General features: G+C 51.2%; 9 protein-coding genes across 9 annotated transcripts; 4 read left to right on the forward strand and 5 right to left on the reverse strand.

The window, feature by feature from the left end:
- Positions 1-149: 149 nt before the first annotated feature.
- Positions 150-929, forward strand: SEPMUDRAFT_117499 (uncharacterized protein; the record flags this gene model as incomplete). The annotated part of the gene is made up of 1 exon (XM_016901343.1): positions 150-929. The coding sequence occupies one exon, from the start codon at positions 150-152 to the stop codon at positions 927-929; it is 780 nt and encodes a 259-aa protein (XP_016761080.1).
- Positions 930-1,469: 540 nt separating this feature from the next.
- On the reverse strand, positions 1,470-2,586 carry SEPMUDRAFT_66520 (2-haloalkanoic acid dehalogenase; the record flags this gene model as incomplete). The annotated part of the gene is made up of 2 exons (XM_016909752.1): positions 1,745-2,586; positions 1,470-1,593 (listed from the first exon to the last, which is right to left on the reverse strand). Exons 1-2 carry the CDS (start codon positions 2,338-2,340, stop codon positions 1,470-1,472), a joined length of 720 nt encoding a protein of 239 aa, XP_016761081.1. The 5' UTR covers positions 2,341-2,586.
- Positions 2,587-2,742: 156 nt separating this feature from the next.
- Positions 2,743-4,745, forward strand: SEPMUDRAFT_43946 (FAD dependent oxidoreductase; the record flags this gene model as incomplete). The annotated part of the gene is made up of 5 exons (XM_016908908.1): positions 2,743-2,986; positions 3,096-3,385; positions 3,636-3,962; positions 4,011-4,576; positions 4,655-4,745. The coding sequence occupies 5 exons, from the start codon at positions 2,743-2,745 to the stop codon at positions 4,743-4,745; spliced, it is 1,518 nt and encodes a 505-aa protein (XP_016761082.1).
- A 78-nt stretch (positions 4,746-4,823) lies between these two features.
- SEPMUDRAFT_149484 (spindle assembly checkpoint component MAD1) lies at positions 4,824-7,364 on the reverse strand. The gene is made up of 3 exons (XM_016905582.1): positions 6,972-7,364; positions 6,832-6,919; positions 4,824-6,729 (listed from the first exon to the last, which is right to left on the reverse strand). The coding sequence occupies exons 1-3, from the start codon at positions 7,344-7,346 to the stop codon at positions 5,036-5,038; spliced, it is 2,157 nt and encodes a 718-aa protein (XP_016761083.1). The 5' UTR covers positions 7,347-7,364; the 3' UTR covers positions 4,824-5,035.
- Positions 7,365-8,107: 743 nt separating this feature from the next.
- Positions 8,108-10,450, forward strand: SEPMUDRAFT_141796 (amino acid permease; the record flags this gene model as incomplete). The annotated part of the gene is made up of 10 exons (XM_016902978.1): positions 8,108-8,222; positions 8,288-8,317; positions 8,394-8,636; positions 8,727-8,759; positions 8,831-8,850; positions 8,906-9,083; positions 9,136-9,358; positions 9,437-9,569; positions 9,655-9,915; positions 10,022-10,450. The coding sequence occupies 10 exons, from the start codon at positions 8,108-8,110 to the stop codon at positions 10,448-10,450; spliced, it is 1,665 nt and encodes a 554-aa protein (XP_016761084.1).
- Positions 10,451-10,700: 250 nt separating this feature from the next.
- Positions 10,701-13,947, reverse strand: SEPMUDRAFT_149486 (SHMT-domain-containing protein). The gene is made up of 3 exons (XM_016905583.1): positions 13,747-13,947; positions 11,586-13,657; positions 10,701-11,521 (listed from the first exon to the last, which is right to left on the reverse strand). Exons 1-2 carry the CDS (start codon positions 13,876-13,878, stop codon positions 12,224-12,226), a joined length of 1,566 nt encoding a protein of 521 aa, XP_016761085.1. The 5' UTR covers positions 13,879-13,947; the 3' UTR covers positions 10,701-11,521; positions 11,586-12,223.
- SEPMUDRAFT_117504 (uncharacterized protein) lies at positions 10,955-11,882 on the reverse strand (the record flags this gene model as incomplete). The annotated part of the gene is made up of 2 exons (XM_016901344.1): positions 10,955-11,521; positions 11,586-11,882. 2 exons carry the CDS (start codon positions 11,880-11,882, stop codon positions 10,955-10,957), a joined length of 864 nt encoding a protein of 287 aa, XP_016761086.1.
- An 870-nt stretch (positions 13,948-14,817) lies between the features above and the next one.
- SEPMUDRAFT_66528 (Met synthetase) lies at positions 14,818-16,629 on the forward strand. The gene is made up of 3 exons (XM_016909753.1): positions 14,818-14,912; positions 15,038-15,725; positions 15,779-16,629. Exons 1-3 carry the CDS (start codon positions 14,875-14,877, stop codon positions 16,235-16,237), a joined length of 1,185 nt encoding a protein of 394 aa, XP_016761087.1. The 5' UTR covers positions 14,818-14,874; the 3' UTR covers positions 16,238-16,629.
- A 96-nt stretch (positions 16,630-16,725) lies between these two features.
- SEPMUDRAFT_86462 (uncharacterized protein) lies at positions 16,726-18,822 on the reverse strand. Its single transcript, XM_016910414.1, has 2 exons — positions 17,656-18,822; positions 16,726-17,481 (listed from the first exon to the last, which is right to left on the reverse strand). The coding sequence occupies exons 1-2, from the start codon at positions 18,280-18,282 to the stop codon at positions 17,110-17,112; spliced, it is 999 nt and encodes a 332-aa protein (XP_016761088.1). The 5' UTR covers positions 18,283-18,822; the 3' UTR covers positions 16,726-17,109.
- Between the last annotated feature and the right edge of the window lie 233 nt (positions 18,823-19,055).

The raw sequence follows: 19,055 nt of genomic DNA on the forward strand, positions 1-19,055 counted from the left end.
ATCTTATGTATTAATTCGCCCCCTACGCGTATCCGCCACTTCCACCTTTCTACCACAACCTTGCCTCCTTCCCCTCACCACACCTTTCCAGCGCGTTCGCTTCTCTCTCCTTCGACCTCGCCTACCAAACCATTCCAGCGGCTACCATTATGGCTCCCACCGGATGCGCATACCGTACCGACTGGGTTTGGTCCAACCTCTCAAATGTCCACGTCGCCAACAACCGAGCTTGGTTTACCACCTTCACCTACTTCAAGTCGCGCATTAGCTCTGCCACCATCCCATACGGTCCCTACAAAACCGAAGTCCTTGGAGTTGGCGATGTCGAGCTCGACGTTCAGACACATCACGACCGGACTGGTCCCGGATCATACAGAACAATCGTCCTCAGAGATGTTCTTTTCGTACCAACAGCCGTATGCAATATTCTAGGTCGTCCTATCCTCAAGGACTTTGGACTCGTCACTGAACCGAGCACCGGTCAGCTTACCGATAAGGCTGGGGAGCCAGCAGGCTTGCTTGACGGCCCACGACTCCTGCGTTTGCGACTAGTGGGAATGAACGCCACAGAGACATGTCTCCGGGATGACACCATGTACATGATCAACGCGGTCTGGAGCGATGCAGAACGTGCAATATATCAGGCTAGACAGGACCTTGAAGCAAACACTTTGCCGCCATTGACCCAAGAAGAGAGAGCCTGGTTGGGCCGATACTATGGGAACGAATGGAAGTTTCTTCAATCTTACTTACTGGACCTGACCAATGATGAGGAGCGTGCTGAAGGCCGTGCTATTCTCAAGGGCTTGATGGAGCAAGACGAAATCATGGAAATTTGCCGCTTGATCGGCGTAGGATATGTTCTCGCTATAGCGGCAAATTTCCATGCTTTCGTCTTGCTCCAAGAGTTGCGTGGTCAGAGTCCCTAGGAAGCAGCTTGCACAGCTGTGTTATGCGAGCATAATGTCTGAAAGCTCAGAGGGGCTGTCGAAATCAGCCATAGCGGACGATGTTTAGCATATTTCGTCTTGAGTCAAAGTTGCAATCTTTCTCTAGTACCCTAGAATGAATAGGCTGTTTTGACTCGTAGGCTCTCAAATTGCCTGGTGTTGGTAGGAGGTATGGTTGTTGGTACGTGTATATAACTCTGAAACGGTAGGTAGGGAGGTAGGTAGGTCCAGGTAGTAGGAGGTAGGATGGTAGGATTTACGAATACGAATTTTACGAGATAAGAGGGTCAACGGCGTAGCGCTGCGCTAATAAGTCTTTTTGCTCGTTGAAGGGGCTTTTACCTCCTAGTTGCTTCCTGACATATTTTATGCATCGAGGTTTTTTTTTCTAAAAAGTATCAAGAGGCAGCGGTGAGATATTGATTGATGAATGATTAACATGTGTTGATGATGATGATGGCTGGATTGCTGGCTTGAGTGGTACCAGTAGGTCTGTAAGAGATGCTTATATGGCAATAATCACCGCGAAGCCTCAATGATACCATCAGCCAAGGCCTCCAGACTATCAGCCACGACGTCCATTTCTCCAAAGACTTCCGGCACGGGCAATTTCTCCCACTCGGAGCACCAAGCAGCTTTGAATCTGGAACATTCCAGCATAGGTAAATCAGCAGAGAGCATTGGAAGAATTTATTTTACAGGTGGCCATTATGAAGCATGAGGGAGGTTCAGGCGCGAAAAGAACAAGATGAAAAAAAGGGAAGAGGCAGAAGAAAAAAAAGAAAAAAACGTACCCATTATGTTTCGCAGCCGCAGCATCCCACATATGACAAGCCGCAAACCACATCTCCTCCGCATCCTCCAATCTCTCCCGAACATAACAATACACCTCGGGAGCAGGTTTCATCTTCCCAATATCCTCACACGCAATAAAATTCTCCTCATCAAGAGGAATTTCATTTCTCCCCAGATACTCTTTCACGCGCTCCGCATCCCCCGAAGTCAACGCCCAAATCGTAAACCCGGCCTCTCTCAAGCGTCGAAAACATTCCACGATTCCCGGTCGAGCCGTCAGGCGAGACGAGTAGGCCGAAACGATATATTCGACATCCTCAGAAGAAATGAAGGTGTGAGGATTGGGGATTCCGGCCATGGCGAGGTAGCGGTAGAGAAGGGGAGCGAAGATGTTTTTGAAGAGTTTGGGGCGGCCCGAGGTGTGGGAGTGGTGGCTTTCGAGATCTGCGGCTTCCATCCATGTCCAGGCGAAGAGGCGCGGTGGGATGTTGTGGGAGAGAAGTTGGGATCCGATGCGTTCTTCGAGAGCGGCGAAGAAGGTTTCGTAGCTGATTACTGTGCCGACGATGTCGAAGACGATGTGTTTTTTGGACATGGTTGGTGGTGGTGGTGGAGGGGGGAGACTGGACTTGTTGACTGCTGGATTTCCTGGATTGGATGTTTTGGTTGTAGGTATATTAGAGATGCAATGACTAGCTGCTCATCATTATTGCAGTTCTAATATACCTATACCTTACCCCTTCTGATCAATCGAAGCAGACATCAGGTAGCTATTCCATGTCAAAAAGTCTCCCGGGCCGGCCGACTCGCCGTAGGCCTGGCAGACGAGATTATGAACTTGTTGATACTACCCCATCTATAGGTACTTACGATAAACATACCTCTACTTACACACAACCGCCAGACATTCAACTACACAGCCATACATCTCAACACATATCAACACACATCAACCCCCAAGAACAAACACACAAATTCCGCCCCCCGCACAAATCTCATGGCAACAACACCATGTCTTCCCGTCCCCAATGCCACAATCCCATTCTGGCGAACAGACCTCGACCCCCTCGACTCACACCGATCCACAGAAGAATTACCTTCCCACTGTGACATTCTCGTCATCGGTGCAGGTTATGCGGGCGCATCCACTGTCCATCATATTCTGAAACAGCAAACTTCGCCGTTGAAGATTTTGCTGTTGGAGGCGAGAGAGGCTTGTTCGGGAGCTTCGGGGCGGAATGGTAAGTACCTACATGTAGGTAAAAAAGACCAAGTTATCTGAAGAATCATCTTCATGCCAAAAAGAAAAAAAAAACAATTTTCTTACATTTACCTCACTCACATCTATAGGCGGCCACATCAAACCCGACATGTACTACAACATCCTAAAATACAGCCACCAATACACTCCTTCGCAAGCCGCATCATTCGCTCGCTTCGAAGCCCAAAATGTGCTTGCAGTGAAAAATCTCGTCGAAGAAGAAGGTATCGATTGTGATTTTGTTTTGACGAGAGCGGTAGATGTTTATCTCGATGAAGAACATTCGAGAGCTACTCTGGAGAATTTTGGGAAATTGAAGGAATTGGGAAAGGCGGAGTTGGGGGAGGTGGAGGTTTTGGAGGGGAGGGAGGCGGAGGAGGTTAGTTTTTTTCTTTCTTTTTCTTTTCTTTTTTCCTTTTTTTTTTCTATTTTCGTTTTTTCTTTTTTTTTCGGTCTGTTGGTCTGTTGGTCTGTGGTTACCTGCCTTAACTACCTGAGGAAGGTGATGAAGATGAAGAGGAAAAAGAAAAAAGGAAAAAGAGACAACCCCTTATCCATCTTTATGATTTCTTTATTCCTCTCTCGAGAGAACTATACTAATCCCTCCTCTCTCCAAAAAAACCCCCCAGTTCTCCAAAATCCACGCCGCAAAATCCTGCTTCTCCTACCCAGCAGCCCATCTCCATCCCTACAAACTCGTCCTCCATCTCCTCCGCAAAGCAATTGTCCAAGGAGGCGTAAACCTCCAAACCCACACCCCCGTCACTTCCATCTCCGACACACGCAACCACCACCACGACGGAGGAAAAAATTATTCTTACTGGACCATCACAACCCCTCGAGGTCTCGTACGTGCTCGAAAAGTCATTTTTTGCACAAATGCGTATACGGGAGGTATTGCGCCGATGTTTCGAGGGAAAATAATTCCTGTTAAAGGGGTTTGTTGTAGAATTCTTGTTTCCGACGATAACAATGAGGATGACGAGAAGAAGAAGAAGAAGAAGAATTCACCTCCTAATACGAATAAATCACAACAACAACTTCCAACAAATACCTATAGTCTCCGCCACGCCCGCTCTTTATACGACTATCTCATCCCTCGCGCTCAAGACAATCCTCCTTCGATAATTCTCGGAGGAGCCAAACCCGTTTTCTGGCATCATCAACAACAAGAACAACAACAATCTTCCCCTCCTCCCCCCTCATCTCCTCCTCCCCCTTCTTTTCCAATATGGTACAACAACCCCAACGACAACACCCTCTTCCCTCCCCCCTACTCCTCCCAAATCCAAGCATACTTTCACGAATTCCTCCCAAAACATTTTATCTCATCCTCCTCATCATCCTCCTCATCATCCTCCTCCTCCTCCTCTTCTTTTTCCTCCTCTTCTATCGATAAAATCTGGTCCGGAATAATGGGATGGAGTACAGATTCCATGCCCTGGATCGGCGCGATTCCAATCCCAAATCTGAGAGGACAAGGTCAATTTATTTTGGCGGGTTTTAGTGGTCATGGGATGCCGGTTATATATTTGGCGGCTGAGGCGGTGGCGAGGATGGTTTTGGATGAGTTAGAAGAAGATGAGGAAGAGGAAGATGAGGAGGAGGAAGAGGAGGGGGAGGAGGAGAGGAGGAAGAAGAAGGAAAGGAAGAATTTTGAGGAGATGGGTTTACCGGGAGTGTTTGAGGTGACGAGGGAGAGGTTGGAGAGAGAGGGGAATGACATTTTGGGGAGATGAAGAGCCTCTTGTTTTTATTTATCTGTTTTTTTTTTCTTTTGGCGATTCATTCGGTTTCCGGGAGAGGGGTTTCGGACTCTTCTGTCTATACATTATCTGTGAGCCTGCGTAGTATTTGACAAGAAGTAGTGATTTTGGGGCACTCAAGTCCTGCTGCAGCGGTATAAGGCTAGCGCTCTCTTGTCTGAAGCGGCAGCTGTATGGCAATGTAACCCTTACAATTTCTGCTACCTGCGCAGGCAATTACACGACGGTATTTTGTGCCGGTCATCCTCTATAATTGAGAAGGGTCATATCTTCATGGCCCTCGTAGTCTTGTCATAAAACTCCAACGTCAACGCCGCTAGGAAGCAGGGTATCTCTTTTCTTCCCTCCACCCAGAACTCGATCATCTCCTTGATCTCCCCCGCAAAGACACTCTGAGGTCCACCACTGACTTTCATGGTTCCGTTCTCGCCGTCAAAGACGATGCTGTTCTCGACCTCTTCGCCATCGCAGTATTGGGTCGGATATAATATGGAGGTGCACTTGACGCGTCCATTGGGCATGAAATCAAGCTTCCATCCCAGGATCGAGCAGACAGCTTCTCGGAACTCTAGAGCTTTGGCGGAGTAGATCTGGCGGAGTCGCATGTCCTTTTTTTCCATCTTCTTCATCTGCGCTTTCGTCTCTTCCAGTTGAAGACGGACATTCTCAAGACTGGACGCAGGCACCACTTTCGTCCCGTGTGGTTGTCCCTCCAGTTGTGCTAACAAGGCAGCATTCTCGTCACGAAGAGTGTTGAGTGTGGACATCTTGATCGCTTCGACCTCTGCGGTAGGGTTGTTGCGAAACTCGAGAACGCGAGTTCGGGAGGACTCCTTCAGAGATTTGACTTGTGATACACTGGCTTTGAGCTCCGCCTCCAGTAACTGATTTCGCTTCTGCAGCTTCTCGAGGTCGGTTTGGAGCGTGCGAACCTTGCGCTGGAGCTCTCCAAGACGCTCATTCGAAGCATCGTCTTCTTCCCGAGAGCGCTTCTTGGGCGTGCATGGGATCGACGGCTGCTTCTCCAGCTTCTCCAGCAGCTTCGAGAGTTCCGTCTGAAGAGTCTGGACCTCTGTCTGGTGTTGCGCCAGTACTTCTTCCAAGTCGTGGATGCGCTTTGCGTGTGCTTCGTCAACTTGTTCGGGCGAGAATTCTGCGTGTTCAGCTTCGAAAGTTTTCAACTGTGCTCGAAGGTACTCTACCTCCTTGGTGAGCAGATTCTTCTGCCGTTCTAAGCGAGATATCATGGTCTTTGCGTCTCCACTGTCTGCATTTGCTCCCGCCGCGGCGACAGCGTCGCGAGCCTCCTCGAGCGCAGACTGCAAGCGCGTCTTCTCGTCCTGCAGGATCCTGATGTTTTCCTCCTTCACCAACAGCTCAGGTTGAATGGAGCCCAATTTATTCAACAGGTCTAGCCTCTCCAGTCGCTCTTGCAAGAAGGCGCGGGCCATTTGCTCAGGTGTCTCGTATCGCAAGTCCTCATTTTCAGCGGCTTCCATATCCAGATAACTGGTCCAGCTGGTCTTTTCATCTTCTAAGATGCGCTTCTGTAGTTGTGCCTCAGCGAGCTCTTTCCGCATATCGTCCATCATGCGCACCTTTGCCTCCAGTGCACGCTTCTCCTCCTCGACCACATCGATGCTCTTGCTTGTCTTACGGATCTGCTTGAGCTCGGTCAGATGCTCGCGATTGGTCTGTTCCAGCTTCTTGATGTACGTGACTTGCTCTGTGAGCTCTTTTTTGATGACAGCAAGCGTGTCCGAATCGCCCGTCTGCGCTTTGAGTCGGAGCACCTCGTTCTCTAATTCGCCCACCTCGGTCTCTTTTTGCACGAGCTTCTGCTGGGCAGCCTGCAGAGCCGTGACCTTGCCACTTAGATCCTGTTGTGCATCTTCAAACGAGGCCTGCAACGCATTGTACTTTTGTTCCAGCTCACTGAACGCATATTGATTCTGTCCTAGAAGAGAAGCAGGAGGCAGTCAGCAGATGTCTCACTCCATTCTCTCCTGAGCTTGTTCCTCCGGGCTCGACTCGATAAGCACAGGCTGGAGCCACTTACGTCCAGCGCCTTCGAGGTCTGCCTTTGCCTCCTCGAGATCGTCTCGCAGCGCGCGGTTGTCGTCTTGCAGGGAGCGCACCTTTTGCTCCTACAATCGAACGTAAGCAAGCAAGCGAGCAAGCAGGCAGAGGGCTTCTTACCAGCTGCAGCTTCTCATTGGCCTGCCGATCGCGCTCTTCTTGTGTGTTTCGCGACAACGCTTCCGCCTTCTTGGTCGCAACGTTGGCAGCCAGCTCAGCAGCTTGCGCGCGTTTGAAGTCGGCCTCTGCGCGACTCTGAGCCTCGCGAAGCTCCTGTTGGTGCTGGAGATGATGTAGTTCGCGTTCCTGTTTGATTGTGTCCAACTCATACTGCAGCGTCCGTAATTTGACGCGCACTTCCTCGGCCTCCATCACGTCTCTCGCTGGTCGGGAGGCTATCGACTGCTTCGTTATTGTTTCTCGTAGCGGCTGTCCTGGGTCCTGATGTTCCCCAGCAAGGAAGTCGTACGTCGGTTGATTTGCGCGCGGCGCCATATTGGCCGCTGGCGTTATGTCCCGCCTGTGCGAGAAACAAGAAAGTGGTTACAATGTTTACGTGAAAGAGGGACTCACTCTTCACTCGTGCCGCATCTGGATCGCGCTGTCACGTGAGTGATCTTGGCGAGCTGGTCACGGTCTATAGTCCATAAACTCATGTAGAGTCCATGGTTCTATAGTTCTCTCAGGCTGTTGACATTCAATTCATCAATCGTGCATCAACCCCTATTCCATCTCTATCTCTATCAGAACTCGAGTCTTCTTGCAAAGCATCACTCCAGTTGTGGTACTTCTATCGGGATCAATAGGAATAGCCGCCCGATGCTCTTCCAACAGTGGCATCACTCGGAGATCTCCCATTTATCTTCAGATACATCCTACATGCATCTGTCAACTACTCCCGCCTCGGTTTAAAGCCCCAGATTTGACCGAGCATATATACTGTAGCTTGTTATCTCGCTAGAATAACTGCCGGGCAAGGATGCAAACCTTCGCCCTGGCCTATCTGCACATGTACATTGTACAACGACATACCATGCATGTCCAACACACCAGGGACAGATGTACAGCACTCGCCGTCGCTGCGGTACTGCTGCTGCAAGATTGGCGCTCGCAGATATGCCACTAGTGGCTCCCGGACAAGCTAGATTTCACCTCAAGCAAGCACTTCACCTCACTCTTCCACTAAGAAAAGAAATCCTGAGATCGCTCTCTCCATATTCATCTATCAAAACATCCAGCAACGCCAGCACGCCACCATGGCGACAGCAACAGGAATAGACAGTAGCAACAAGATCGCTTCAGTAGAAATAACATCAGACGAAGATAATCCAAGCAAAGCATTCGCCATTGCTCCAAATGGCAATATCGTTGGTCCGTGATGGATCACTGCACTGCTGAGACCCTAATCATCAAGTCCTAACTTCTCACTCACATAGACAATGGCCTCCAACGCGGTCTCAAAAGCCGTAAGTTCCAACATACCTATCACAGCATATCCGCAGGAAACCAACCCCCTTAATCTGACCACTCATCATCACCCAGGCCATCTCACTATGATATCCTTTGGCGGCGTCGTCGGCGCTTCGATCTGGTACGGTGTTGGTTTCGCAGTCGCCTACTCCGGCCCCATTGGCGCTCTGATCTGTTTCTTCATCATCGGCGTCGATGTGTATTTCGTGATGCAATGTTTGGGAGAGATGTCGACCCTCTTTCCTGTTCAAGGAGCTTTTATCGAACTTGCTGGGAGATTTGTGGATGAGAGTTTGAGTTTCAGTTTGGGATGGAGTATGTGAACCTCTCTCTCTTTCTTGACCAGAAATTTGTTCTGTGGCGGAGACATCGGAGACAGTGCTAACTGCTACTCGTCGGCATCAGACTATTTCTATCTATGGGTGACGAATATCGCTGGTATGTTGTACTTCCTGCCGAGTATATCAGTATTAGAAGAACGCTGATAATTCAAACTTGCGCGTGAACAGCTGATTTCAATGCTAGCTCGGTAGGTTGACCCTCTTCATTAACCTCATACAGCAATGTTGATCGATTGACAATAGATCATCATGGGCTACTGGACGCAATCCGTCCCGACCTACGCCTGGATCCTCCTCTGGTGGGCATTCTACCAATGCACATCTCTCCTCGGAGTCGTCGTCTGGGGCGAGATGGAGTTTTGGCTTGCATGCTGGAAACTCACATGTATCCTGGGTGGATTTCTGTGCGCGATCTTGATCAGTGAGTAACTTCTTTTCTTGGACTTTCTCTTTCCAACAGCTAAACTGGATAGACACCGGCGCCGTGGGTGGAGACTACATTGGTTTCAGGTATTGGAAAACACCCGGCCCCATCGCAAACGGCATCGAAGGCTTTGGACAGTGTTTCTTGCTGGCAGCAGTATACTATTGCGGGACGGAAATGCTCGCTATCACGGCTGCCGAGAGTAAATATCCGGCGAGGGATCTACCAAAGGCGATCAAACAGACTTTCTGGCGAGTTTTGTACATCTTCATGTGAGTCTTCCGACCCACTACGTACTAAAAATGACAAGACGTGAAGACTGACCTCGCGGAAACACCAAACAAAAATAGGGGTCTCGTCTTCTTCGCTGGAATCATAGTCTCATCCGACGACCCCGATCTTCTCACTGCAAAGAGCAAATCCGGCAAGTCCCCTTGGACCATCGCATTCACCCACGCCGGTGTACCTCAAATGGGTCATGTGGTAAGCCCTCCACCACCCCCTTACCTCGATACTTGCTCGACAAAAAAAAACGCATCAAGACTCACCCCATCATATTGCAATGCAGGTCAACGTAGTCATGATCACAGCCCAACTATCCTCGATGAACAGCGCCCTCTACGTCGCCTCTCGCAGTCTAGTCAACCTCGCCTCCACAGGTCGTGCTCCTCGGTTTTTCGCAAAAACTACCAAAAGCGGCACTCCCGTTTACGCTCTCGTCTTCTCTAATGCCCTCGGCCTCATCGCCATGCTCAACTATCGCGTCGGCACGGGAAAAATTTTCACTTATGTGGTGAATATTGCAGGATCGGCTACTTATATCGCTTGGGTAAGTTACAAAAGCAAAGAAAAGACAACTCTACCCATCAGCCCTTCCAACCCTCTCCCCTCCCAAATTCTCTCACCCAACCTAACCCTTCCTTCACCCATCCCAGGCCTGCATCGGCATAATCCACATCCGCTTCCGCCTCGCCTGGACAGCCCAAGGCAACTCCATCAGCTCTCTCCCCTTCCGCGCCCTCTTCTACCCCTATGGCACGATATTTGTAATTTTCATCAACACCTTCCTCGTCTTCATCGCCGGATACGCCGATTTTGTTCGAGGCTTCCATGCGGTGGATTTTGTGATTAATTATGTCGTGATTGCCGTTTTTGCGCTGTTGTATGTCGGGTGGAAAATTGTGAAGAAAACTACTATCGTGCCGTTGTTGGAGGTCGATTTGCTGAGTGGGAGGAGGGAGAGGTTGGGTGAGGAGGGGGAGAGGTATGATGGTGGGGATGCGGATGCTGATGTGGAGGTGGGAGGGGAGGAAAACAAAAGAGTGGCGTGGTATGTGAAGGTGAAGAGGTCTGTGTTTGCGTGAACAATCTTTCAAGTCTCTTCATCTCTAAAAAGAGAAAAGAATACATCGAACTTGCTTCAAGTGGTCTGTGCGTGCTTACCTATCCCTCTCCCAAACCTTCGTAGCCGTGGTGAACAAAACCCCTGAAAAAGGTCTTAGATACCTACATATATTCAGGAGAAGCGCTTCCACTAGCTTGCCAGAGGAGATAGGTCCTTAGGCGAGCAGAGAAATTCACTTATGGACACATTCACTTAATGGAATTCACTCATTGAAATTCACTTAATTGGCATTCAGCCCATCCTACTGGATGATGTGTGGAGCTATGTGTACAGAAAGTGCTGACACTAAGGCTGATACCCTCACCGGCACCGGTCCTCAACGTCAGACATTCTCATCTCCTTTCTCGCCTGTCGGCAGCTCCAAGCTTGTGTCTGGAAACGCAATGGCGTATGGTCCAGCCTTCTGTCATGCTCTCCTCCACCTGTGCACTGTTGTTGTGCGTGACGCTGGAGTCTGAGCCGCTTATTTTGGCGACGAGCTGCGCTGCAACTCCATTTCGCGAATGCGAGAGGCTCGATACTGTCGGTGCCTCTCCAGATCGGCGGCGTACTCGACAGAGATCTGATCTTCGTCAGGTTCGCGTCGCACTTCGTCAGGTTCGCGTCGCACTTCGTCGGGTTCACGGCGCACTTCTTCGAAGTACACGATGGTGCCGACGCCATTCATAGGACGCATCGCTAGGAGCGGCGCAGGCTCTGATGGATCTCGACAAGTGAGGGCACTTGCAATGCGCTGCTCGCGAAGTTGGTGCTCCGAGAGGTTCACGCTATTGAGAGCGCGTGCTTGTTGATGGGCCGCCATCATTGCCTCGTTGCCCTGACCGAGTCCAGTAGAAAGCAACGTGCCTGATTCACTCTGCGGAGGCATGGTGGCCGCTTCGGTGGGGTCCACGCGCGGAGCCCACTCTGGATCAGGATGCGCGCCATAGGCCAGGCGTCTCTCCGCCTCTTCTGCGTGCAACTGTTCGAGCTCTCTGCGGTGCATCCGCTCACGACGACGAGCTTGGCGTGCTTGTGCCGAGCAGTCGAGCTATTATTCATGTCAGTGTATTCTCTTCAAGATGCCACGAGGACTCCAAAACTTCATGACTCACATCGAATCCGCGAAGACAGCCTCCAGCACACAGACTGTAGACGAGGACCAAACTGACAGCGCAATATCCGATGAGCACCCAGATTGCTGGCATGGCCCACGCGCCGCTGAGCCCGCCCTGAGCACTGGATGGTGTGACGGAGCTTGTGATGGTGGGGGCGGGTGCTGGTGAGGTCGTCGAGGACGCTCCATTGAGATCGATGGAGATTGTTCCTGTCGGAAAGGCTAGAGTCACAGTCGTGGTGAAGGTGATCGGCACCGCGAACACGGTTCGGGCTACCGTGGTTGGGGTCGACATCGTGGTGCAATGGGGTTTCAGCGATGAGTATGAGTTGGTCGCAGCGATGAAGAGTCAAATCAAAAGAAGTGCGAGCTGGATGTTGCTGAGCACGCGATCACATGGCCGGGCCGCTGCCGCAGGTGCCTGCAGGGAGAAGTCGCGAGTGAATGTAAAGCAAGACGGGGTCCAGCAGCATTCATCTTCACCAGAATTCAGTCGCGGGCAATAAATCATGAATAGAAGGGAGCTATACGAACCGTCTCGCCCACCAGCGCCTCTCCCTGCGTTTACGCCGAGCCAATGCAATGCCACGCAAACAGATCTCCCTAATCACATCACTCCTCAGACACGACAACAGCTCAGGACGACTCCGTCCAGGGCAAAGGAAATGTGCCCACCCAGTCTTCGACCTCGCGTCTCAACTCGACAATCTCGATGACCTCTTCACCCTCCTTGACGTAGTCCTTGAAGGCATTGACGCTACCTGGGTTTTTGCGCCCGCTCTTCTCCGCCGCCTCCTTGGCTTTGGCGTCGAGAGTCTTCGTGATGTTGACAGCTCTATGCACAACATCGGCGACACGCTTAAAGTCGCCGGCCTGGAAGCCTCGCGTTGTCATCGCTGGTGTGCCCATACGTAGGCCACCTGGCTTTAATGCGCTCTTGTCGCCAGGAACAGTGTTCTTGTTCGCTGCGCAGCCGACAAGCTCGAGCACGCGTTCTACTCGTGCTCCATCGATGCCCTTGTCCTTCAGATCAACCAGGACGAGATGGTTGTCCGTCCCACCACTCACGATGTTGTAGCCCAAGCCCCCAGACTCCTTTCCGTTGCCTAATCGGTTCGCAAGCGCCTGTGCATTCTCCAGCACCTGCGTCTGGTATTCCTTGAACTCTGGCTGTTGTGCCTGGTGAAGCGCAACAGCGAGAGCTGTGATGGTGTGGTTGTGTGGTCCTCCTTGATGCCCTGGAAATACAGAGGCATTGATTGGATTCTCGAGATCGTACTGTGTCTCTTTTCCCTTCTTGTCCACGCTTCGCACTCCTCTGCGGAAGAAGATCATGGCGCCTCGAGGTCCTCTCAAGCTCTTATGCGTCGTCGTGGTGACAATGTCTGCAAAGTCGAATGGCGAAGGAACCACTCCTGCTGCCACAAGACCCGAGATGTGTGCCATGTCCGCCAACAAGTAAGCGCCCACCTTGTCGGCAATCTTTCTAAATCGATCGTAGTCGATCAGTCTGCTGTAGGCACTCGTTCCTGCGATGATGATCTTTGGTCGGTACAATAGCGCTTGCTCTTCGAGCCTATCGTAATCTATGAGGCCGGTGCTTTCGTCCAGTCGGTACGGGAAGGTTTCGAAGTACTTGGAGATCATGGAAATCTTCTTGTTCGGTATCTGGTAGCCGTGAGAGAGATGTCCGCCATGGGGAAGGTCGAGGCCCATGATGCGGTCGTGCGTGTTGAGAAGAGCCGAGTAGGCATAGAGGTTGGCGGGGGAGCCAGAGAGAGGCTGGACGTTGACGCCCCATGTATCCTTTTGCAGTCGAAATGTCTCCAAGGCTCGGTCCTGGCACAGGATCTCTGCTTCGTCGATGAACTCGTTGCCGCCGTAGTACCGTGCGCCTGGATAGCCCTCGGAGTATTTGTTTTGCATGACACTTCCTAGCGCGTCCAATACAGCCTGGCTGGTGAAGTTCTCGGAAGGAATCAGGTTGATGAAGTGCTTCTGCCGTCTCTTTTCCTTGCGGATGATATCGAAGACAGAGGGATCGGCGTTCTCGAGGTTGGCAGACAATAGCTGTGTCAACATCCGTCAGCCATGGACTCATTCGCTCAGTATGGAAAGCGCTGTCGCTTGTCCCTGGTAGACATGTCTATCTCTCTTACCTTTTGCTGTCCATCTACGGACAAGGCGCGCCACGCTGCAGGCTTCGCGAGCGACTGCGCAGCACTCGGACGCTTGCAGGCACGGCAGATCAGCCCACCAGAAGCCTTGACGGTCGTCCGTATCGAAGCCATGATGAGGATGGCGGAGGTGTTAGGGGAAAGTTGATGTAGAATGTCAGAGACGCGGCCGTGAGAAGTGATTCACTAGGTACTGTACTTGTACTGTCACAGGCAAATCTGATCGAAGTATGGCGGGGATCTGCATTGACCAACTACCTCCTACCTCCGTACTAGTTCTATATTCTACCGCTGCCGGAGAATAAGTTTTTCACGGTACGAACGCGAAAGCGGGCTCTGATTGCAGCGAAAGGCTTCCGCATATAGGTATACAACAGACGAAGGCGGTTGCATCGGGCGTGATATTACCAAAAGAGGCTCGAATGTCCAAATCTCGACATTGGAAACATCAGCAGAAATGTGTCTTGAGCCGAACAGAGGCCGATATTTAGGCACTTGTTACCCATCTGCTAGTTGAATATTTCACAGAAATAAATGCCCTGCTGATACACACGTGCCGAAGAAGGTGAAGCAGAAAGTGGTGTTGGAGAGCTGGGAAACGAATATTTTTTTCGCACCAAGGAAGACCACGATGGCACCATCGCACAGAGATTGAGCTCATCCGCAGGTACATGTACAGCAAAATAAGTAGTGGACCTTTTTTTTCACTTTAGTACCGACCGGTAGCATTGGCGCCAGGGAGCGCTGTGTTACTGTTCAGGTATTATTGCTCGATAATCAATATCACGGTAGAGGGGGTCAATGACCATTGTTGGCGACTAGTCATTTGACGATAACTCCCGTACAAGATTAGTATTGTCGTCCGTCCCGGAAGACAACAAACGACAATGCCCTGGCATGTATTGGCATTGGAAAGAATAATAACCCTTGAACCCTTGCGGCAGCCCAGCCGAGTGCCCGCACCCCGAGAGCCCCGCCAAATCGAATAGGTCGGCATTTAGGAATTTGTTACTTTCTCTCACTTTCATCTCTTCCCATTCCTTCACCTGCCCACCCACCCACTTTCTTTCTCCCTTCCGCGCACCACCTGCACACACCCACACACGCACAATGGCAACAAACGGCACGAGACCGCACTCCGGCCCAGCGTAAGTGAAGCCATTCAGTCCACCTTGACCCCGGGGAGAGCATCAGCAGCAGCAGAGAAAAAAAAAAAAGAACGGCGGGCGTCAGACGCAAGCTCACATGGACTCCACGCTGACATCTCCTGCAGCAAGGGCACCTTTCTCTTCACCTCCGAGTCCGTCGGTCGTGGCCACCCCGACAAGATCGCGGATCAGGTCTCGGATGCTGTCCTCGATGCCTGCTTGGCTGAGGACCCAGCGTCCAAGGTCGCCTGCGAGACTGCCACCAAGACGGGTATGGTCATGGTCTTTGGAGAAATCACCACAAAGACACGTCTCGATTACCAAAAGGTCATTCGCGAGGCCATCAAGGACATTGGCTACGATGACTCCTCCAAGGGCTTCGACTACAAGACTTGCAACGTCCTCGTCGCCATTGAAGAGCAGAGCCCCGATATCGCACAAGGTCTCCACTATGAGGAGGTCCTCGAGAAGCTCGGTGCCGGAGACCAGGGCATCATGTTTGGCTATGCCACTGATGAGACGCCTGAGCTGCTCCCATTGACTGTTCTACTGGCACACAAGCTGAACTCCACCATGGAGGAGGCTCGCAAGAGCGGAGAGCTCCCATGGCTCAGGCCTGACACCAAGACCCAAGTCACTGTCGAGTACGAGCATGACAATGGTGCCGTCATTCCAAAGCGTGTCGACACTGTTGTCGTCTCTGCTCAGCACGCTGAGACCATCACCACGGAAGACCTCCGAAGCGAGATCAAGGAGAAGATCATTAAGAAGGCCATTCCAGCACACCTCTTGGACGACAAGACTGTCTACCATGTAAGCCAACGTGTTCGTCGTGTGCCTATAGCATCACCAGCTGACCTGTGTAGATCCAACCCTCTGGCCTGTTCATCATCGGTGGCCCTCAGGGTGATGCCGGCCTCACTGGCCGTAAGATCATCGTCGACACCTACGGTGGCTGGGGAGCACACGGTGGTGGTGCTTTCTCTGGCAAGGACTACAGCAAGGTCGACCGCTCTGCAGCCTACCTTGCTCGATGGGTTGCCAAGTCGATTGTCAAGGCTGGACTTGCTCGCCGTGCTCTGGTGCAGTTCTCATACGCCATTGGTGTTGCAGAGCCGCTTTCCATCTTCGTCGAGACCTACGGAACTTCCGACAAGACGTCTGAAGAGCTTGTCCAGATCGTTCGCAACAACTTTGACATGCGTCCCGGTGTGATTGTCAAGGACCTGGACCTCGCCAAGCCCATCTACCGCGAGACGGCCAAGAACGGCCACTTCACCAACCAGAACTTCAGCTGGGAGAAGCCAAGAGAGCTCAAGTTCTAGGCGACAACATCCCGTCGCTTCAACAGTCACACCAGCCATGGTCATCAATATACCACATATTGCTGACACGATGATGGCTTGCATAAGCTGGATCAGAGCTCCACCACTGATCCGGCGGGGAACGGCGTTATAATGGGGCAGCAAGAGGGAACGAAACAATTTCGGGTGTTACAGTAGATGAAGAAAAGTTCACGGAGAGCAAAAAAGATACCCCCAGGCCCTGCTCGGGCGATGAGCGTTCTTGAATTCAACATAGACCACGGGCAGGCAGGCAGTCAAACGGCATCAGGTTTAGCGTCGGCGTTCAGGAGATGACTTCAACTACATCTCGAGAGAGCGCGACACTATCATCAACAAATGCGCTCGATAGGAATTTTAAATGGAATGTTTTTTCTGCATTTTCTTTTTTTCTTTTTGCAAAAAGCCAGTGTTTTGTTTTGTTTTGTACTTCCATGTCTCATAAAACCATGTCCATGTACATGTACCTCTTTCGCATCACTACTACCTACTTGAACGAAATGACTGCATGCTAACATGAACGTAGGGTAGTGTTTAACAACAGGAGTCCGTACTGTTGAGCTACGTGTACCTGTAGCGACCCTACATTTTATCCATCTATTCTGTCGATATCAAGCAAATCTACGATACCTGCTCGCTCGCTTGCTTGTTCATTCGTTCGTTCGCTCCAACAACAACGACGACAACATGAAAGTCTCCCAGAGACTCCATGTAGGATAGGTAACATCCACAGACATGGATATCTATAAGAAGAAGAAGAAGAATACCAGAGGATAACCCACCAGGCCCAGCCACACACCCTTTCCCCTCCCCCAGAAACCTATTTCCGTATAAAATAAACTTCCAGGAGTTCTCTACTTCTCAGCATGCACCACCATCAACACCGAAGACAACTCCCTCACAATCTCTTCCATGACCTCTGCCAGTCGTTCAGGCATACTCGCAAACGGAGCATGATCACTCGCCAAGTCTTTAACGACGGTGGTATCGGGGCAAAAGCGCTGTAAGCGCGCAATAAAGAAGTTCTGTTCTTCGAGCAACATGGCTTGGTCGTGCAGACACCGGACGTAGTAGCAAGGGAAAGATTTCCAGGTTTCGTGTTTGGTGGGTGCGAGGAATGATGAGGATGATTGGGGCACGAGGCGGGAGATGGATTCGTGAGCGATGGAGGGAGAGCAGGTATTGTAGAGGGTGGGGAGGGGGGATTTAACGTGGCTGAGAGAGCCCTAGAAGAGGTGGTTGGATGCGATGGTTAGCTGTGGTTTTAATCTATGCTGATGGTGGTGGTGGTTTCAGATTGGTTGCTGATTGATTGATTTTTGTGCTAGATGCCGGTTCAGGGAGTAATGGTACATCCCCGAATGACAGGAAAGCAGAAGAAATAAAAAGGGTTCACGTACATCCATTCGGACCCAAGAAGCTCGACCAGCGAGTTTCGAAGTCACTAGACTCTGTCCGGCTTCTGCTACAAACGCTGTGACGAACACGATTCCCAGAACTCGCCCGGTAGAAGTGGTGGTGGTACTGCCCTGTTCGCTTTTTTCGCGAAGTGTCGACGAGGACAAATCCGCTAATGCCTCGCAGCCAGGAATACCGCCGTAGCTATGACACACCAGAAGCACATCGCGTCCATCTCGGAGCTCGTCTGCAATCGTGTCGTATATAAGCTTGCAATCCGCCTCGAAAGAGTTTGCAGGAGGTGTCAGACTCGAGCTGGATTGTTGTGGAACAATGACTCGATCAATGGTGGTGTATTTCTGGACTGCATCGCAGAAGAGTTGATAATGCCATGTGGTGTGGAAAGCTCCATGGGACACGACGATGCTGGTGTTGTTGTATTTGAACGATTCTCGGGAAAGTGAAGGCGTGGGAGACCTGACAGCTTTGGAGTGTGGGTGATGGTGATGGACTTCGACAGTCTCAGGCTCTGATGTCGGAGAGGAGATGGCGGAGGCGGAGGAGGGGGTAGAGGAGGAGGGTGAGCGAAAGCAGTTGTATCTTTGGAAGAGTGACTTGATTTTGTCCATGTTGAGTGGAAGTACTGTTCGTGCTCTTCTTCTCTGCTTGCTTGCTTGCTTGCTTGCGGGCGTGAGATATGGGGAGTCTCTGTGATCAGGCCAGGAGGATCCGAGGCACAGCTACCTCAGGGAGGAGTTAGGTAGCCTTACGCCTTCTGCTTATGAGCTGACAGGCTCTCTCGGAAGCAAGGGGTAAGTGTGGATTTGTGTGTGTGTATGCTCTAACGGGCCAGACAGCCGGTGGCGAGGGCTGGGTTGAATTCACTTGACGGACGAGGAACGTGTGGTAAGCCGGGTATTCTCTCAATGATGATCCGCGTCGTGTGTGAGGTGTTCATGCGTATCCCGGCGGCATGTGTTCCTTCCCACGTACAGACCACGGTTCCCTAGGTACCTTAGGCTGCATGTAGATGTTGCTTTTTGAGTTTGGTCCTCTTTCACCTGGGCATGCAAGCCAAGGAGGTCTGTAGTAAGGTAGTATAGTATAGCAGTAGTGGCAGCAGTAGTGCGCAGGTGGAGATGGCTCAGGTAGGTGCCCTCAGGTACATGTAGGTATAACTAGGCCCGTGATGACTGAGGAATGTTTCGCTCAGCTCTCTGTCGGATTTGGTCGGGAAAAAATTTACACAGAGGGGGCACATATTAAAGGCAGCAAAGTGCAATGCCCGAATGCATGGTAACGACGAAGAGTGGTGGAAGGGTGCCAGTCAACGAGGCGCATATTGTGCACGCTGCGCACAGGTGTCTGCGTGCGCTGTCTAGGTATGTAATTGACTTCTTGG

Source organism: Sphaerulina musiva (genome assembly GCF_000320565.1).
Source record: "Sphaerulina musiva SO2202 unplaced genomic scaffold SEPMUscaffold_5, whole genome shotgun sequence".
NCBI lineage: Eukaryota > Fungi > Ascomycota > Dothideomycetes > Mycosphaerellales > Mycosphaerellaceae > Sphaerulina > Sphaerulina musiva.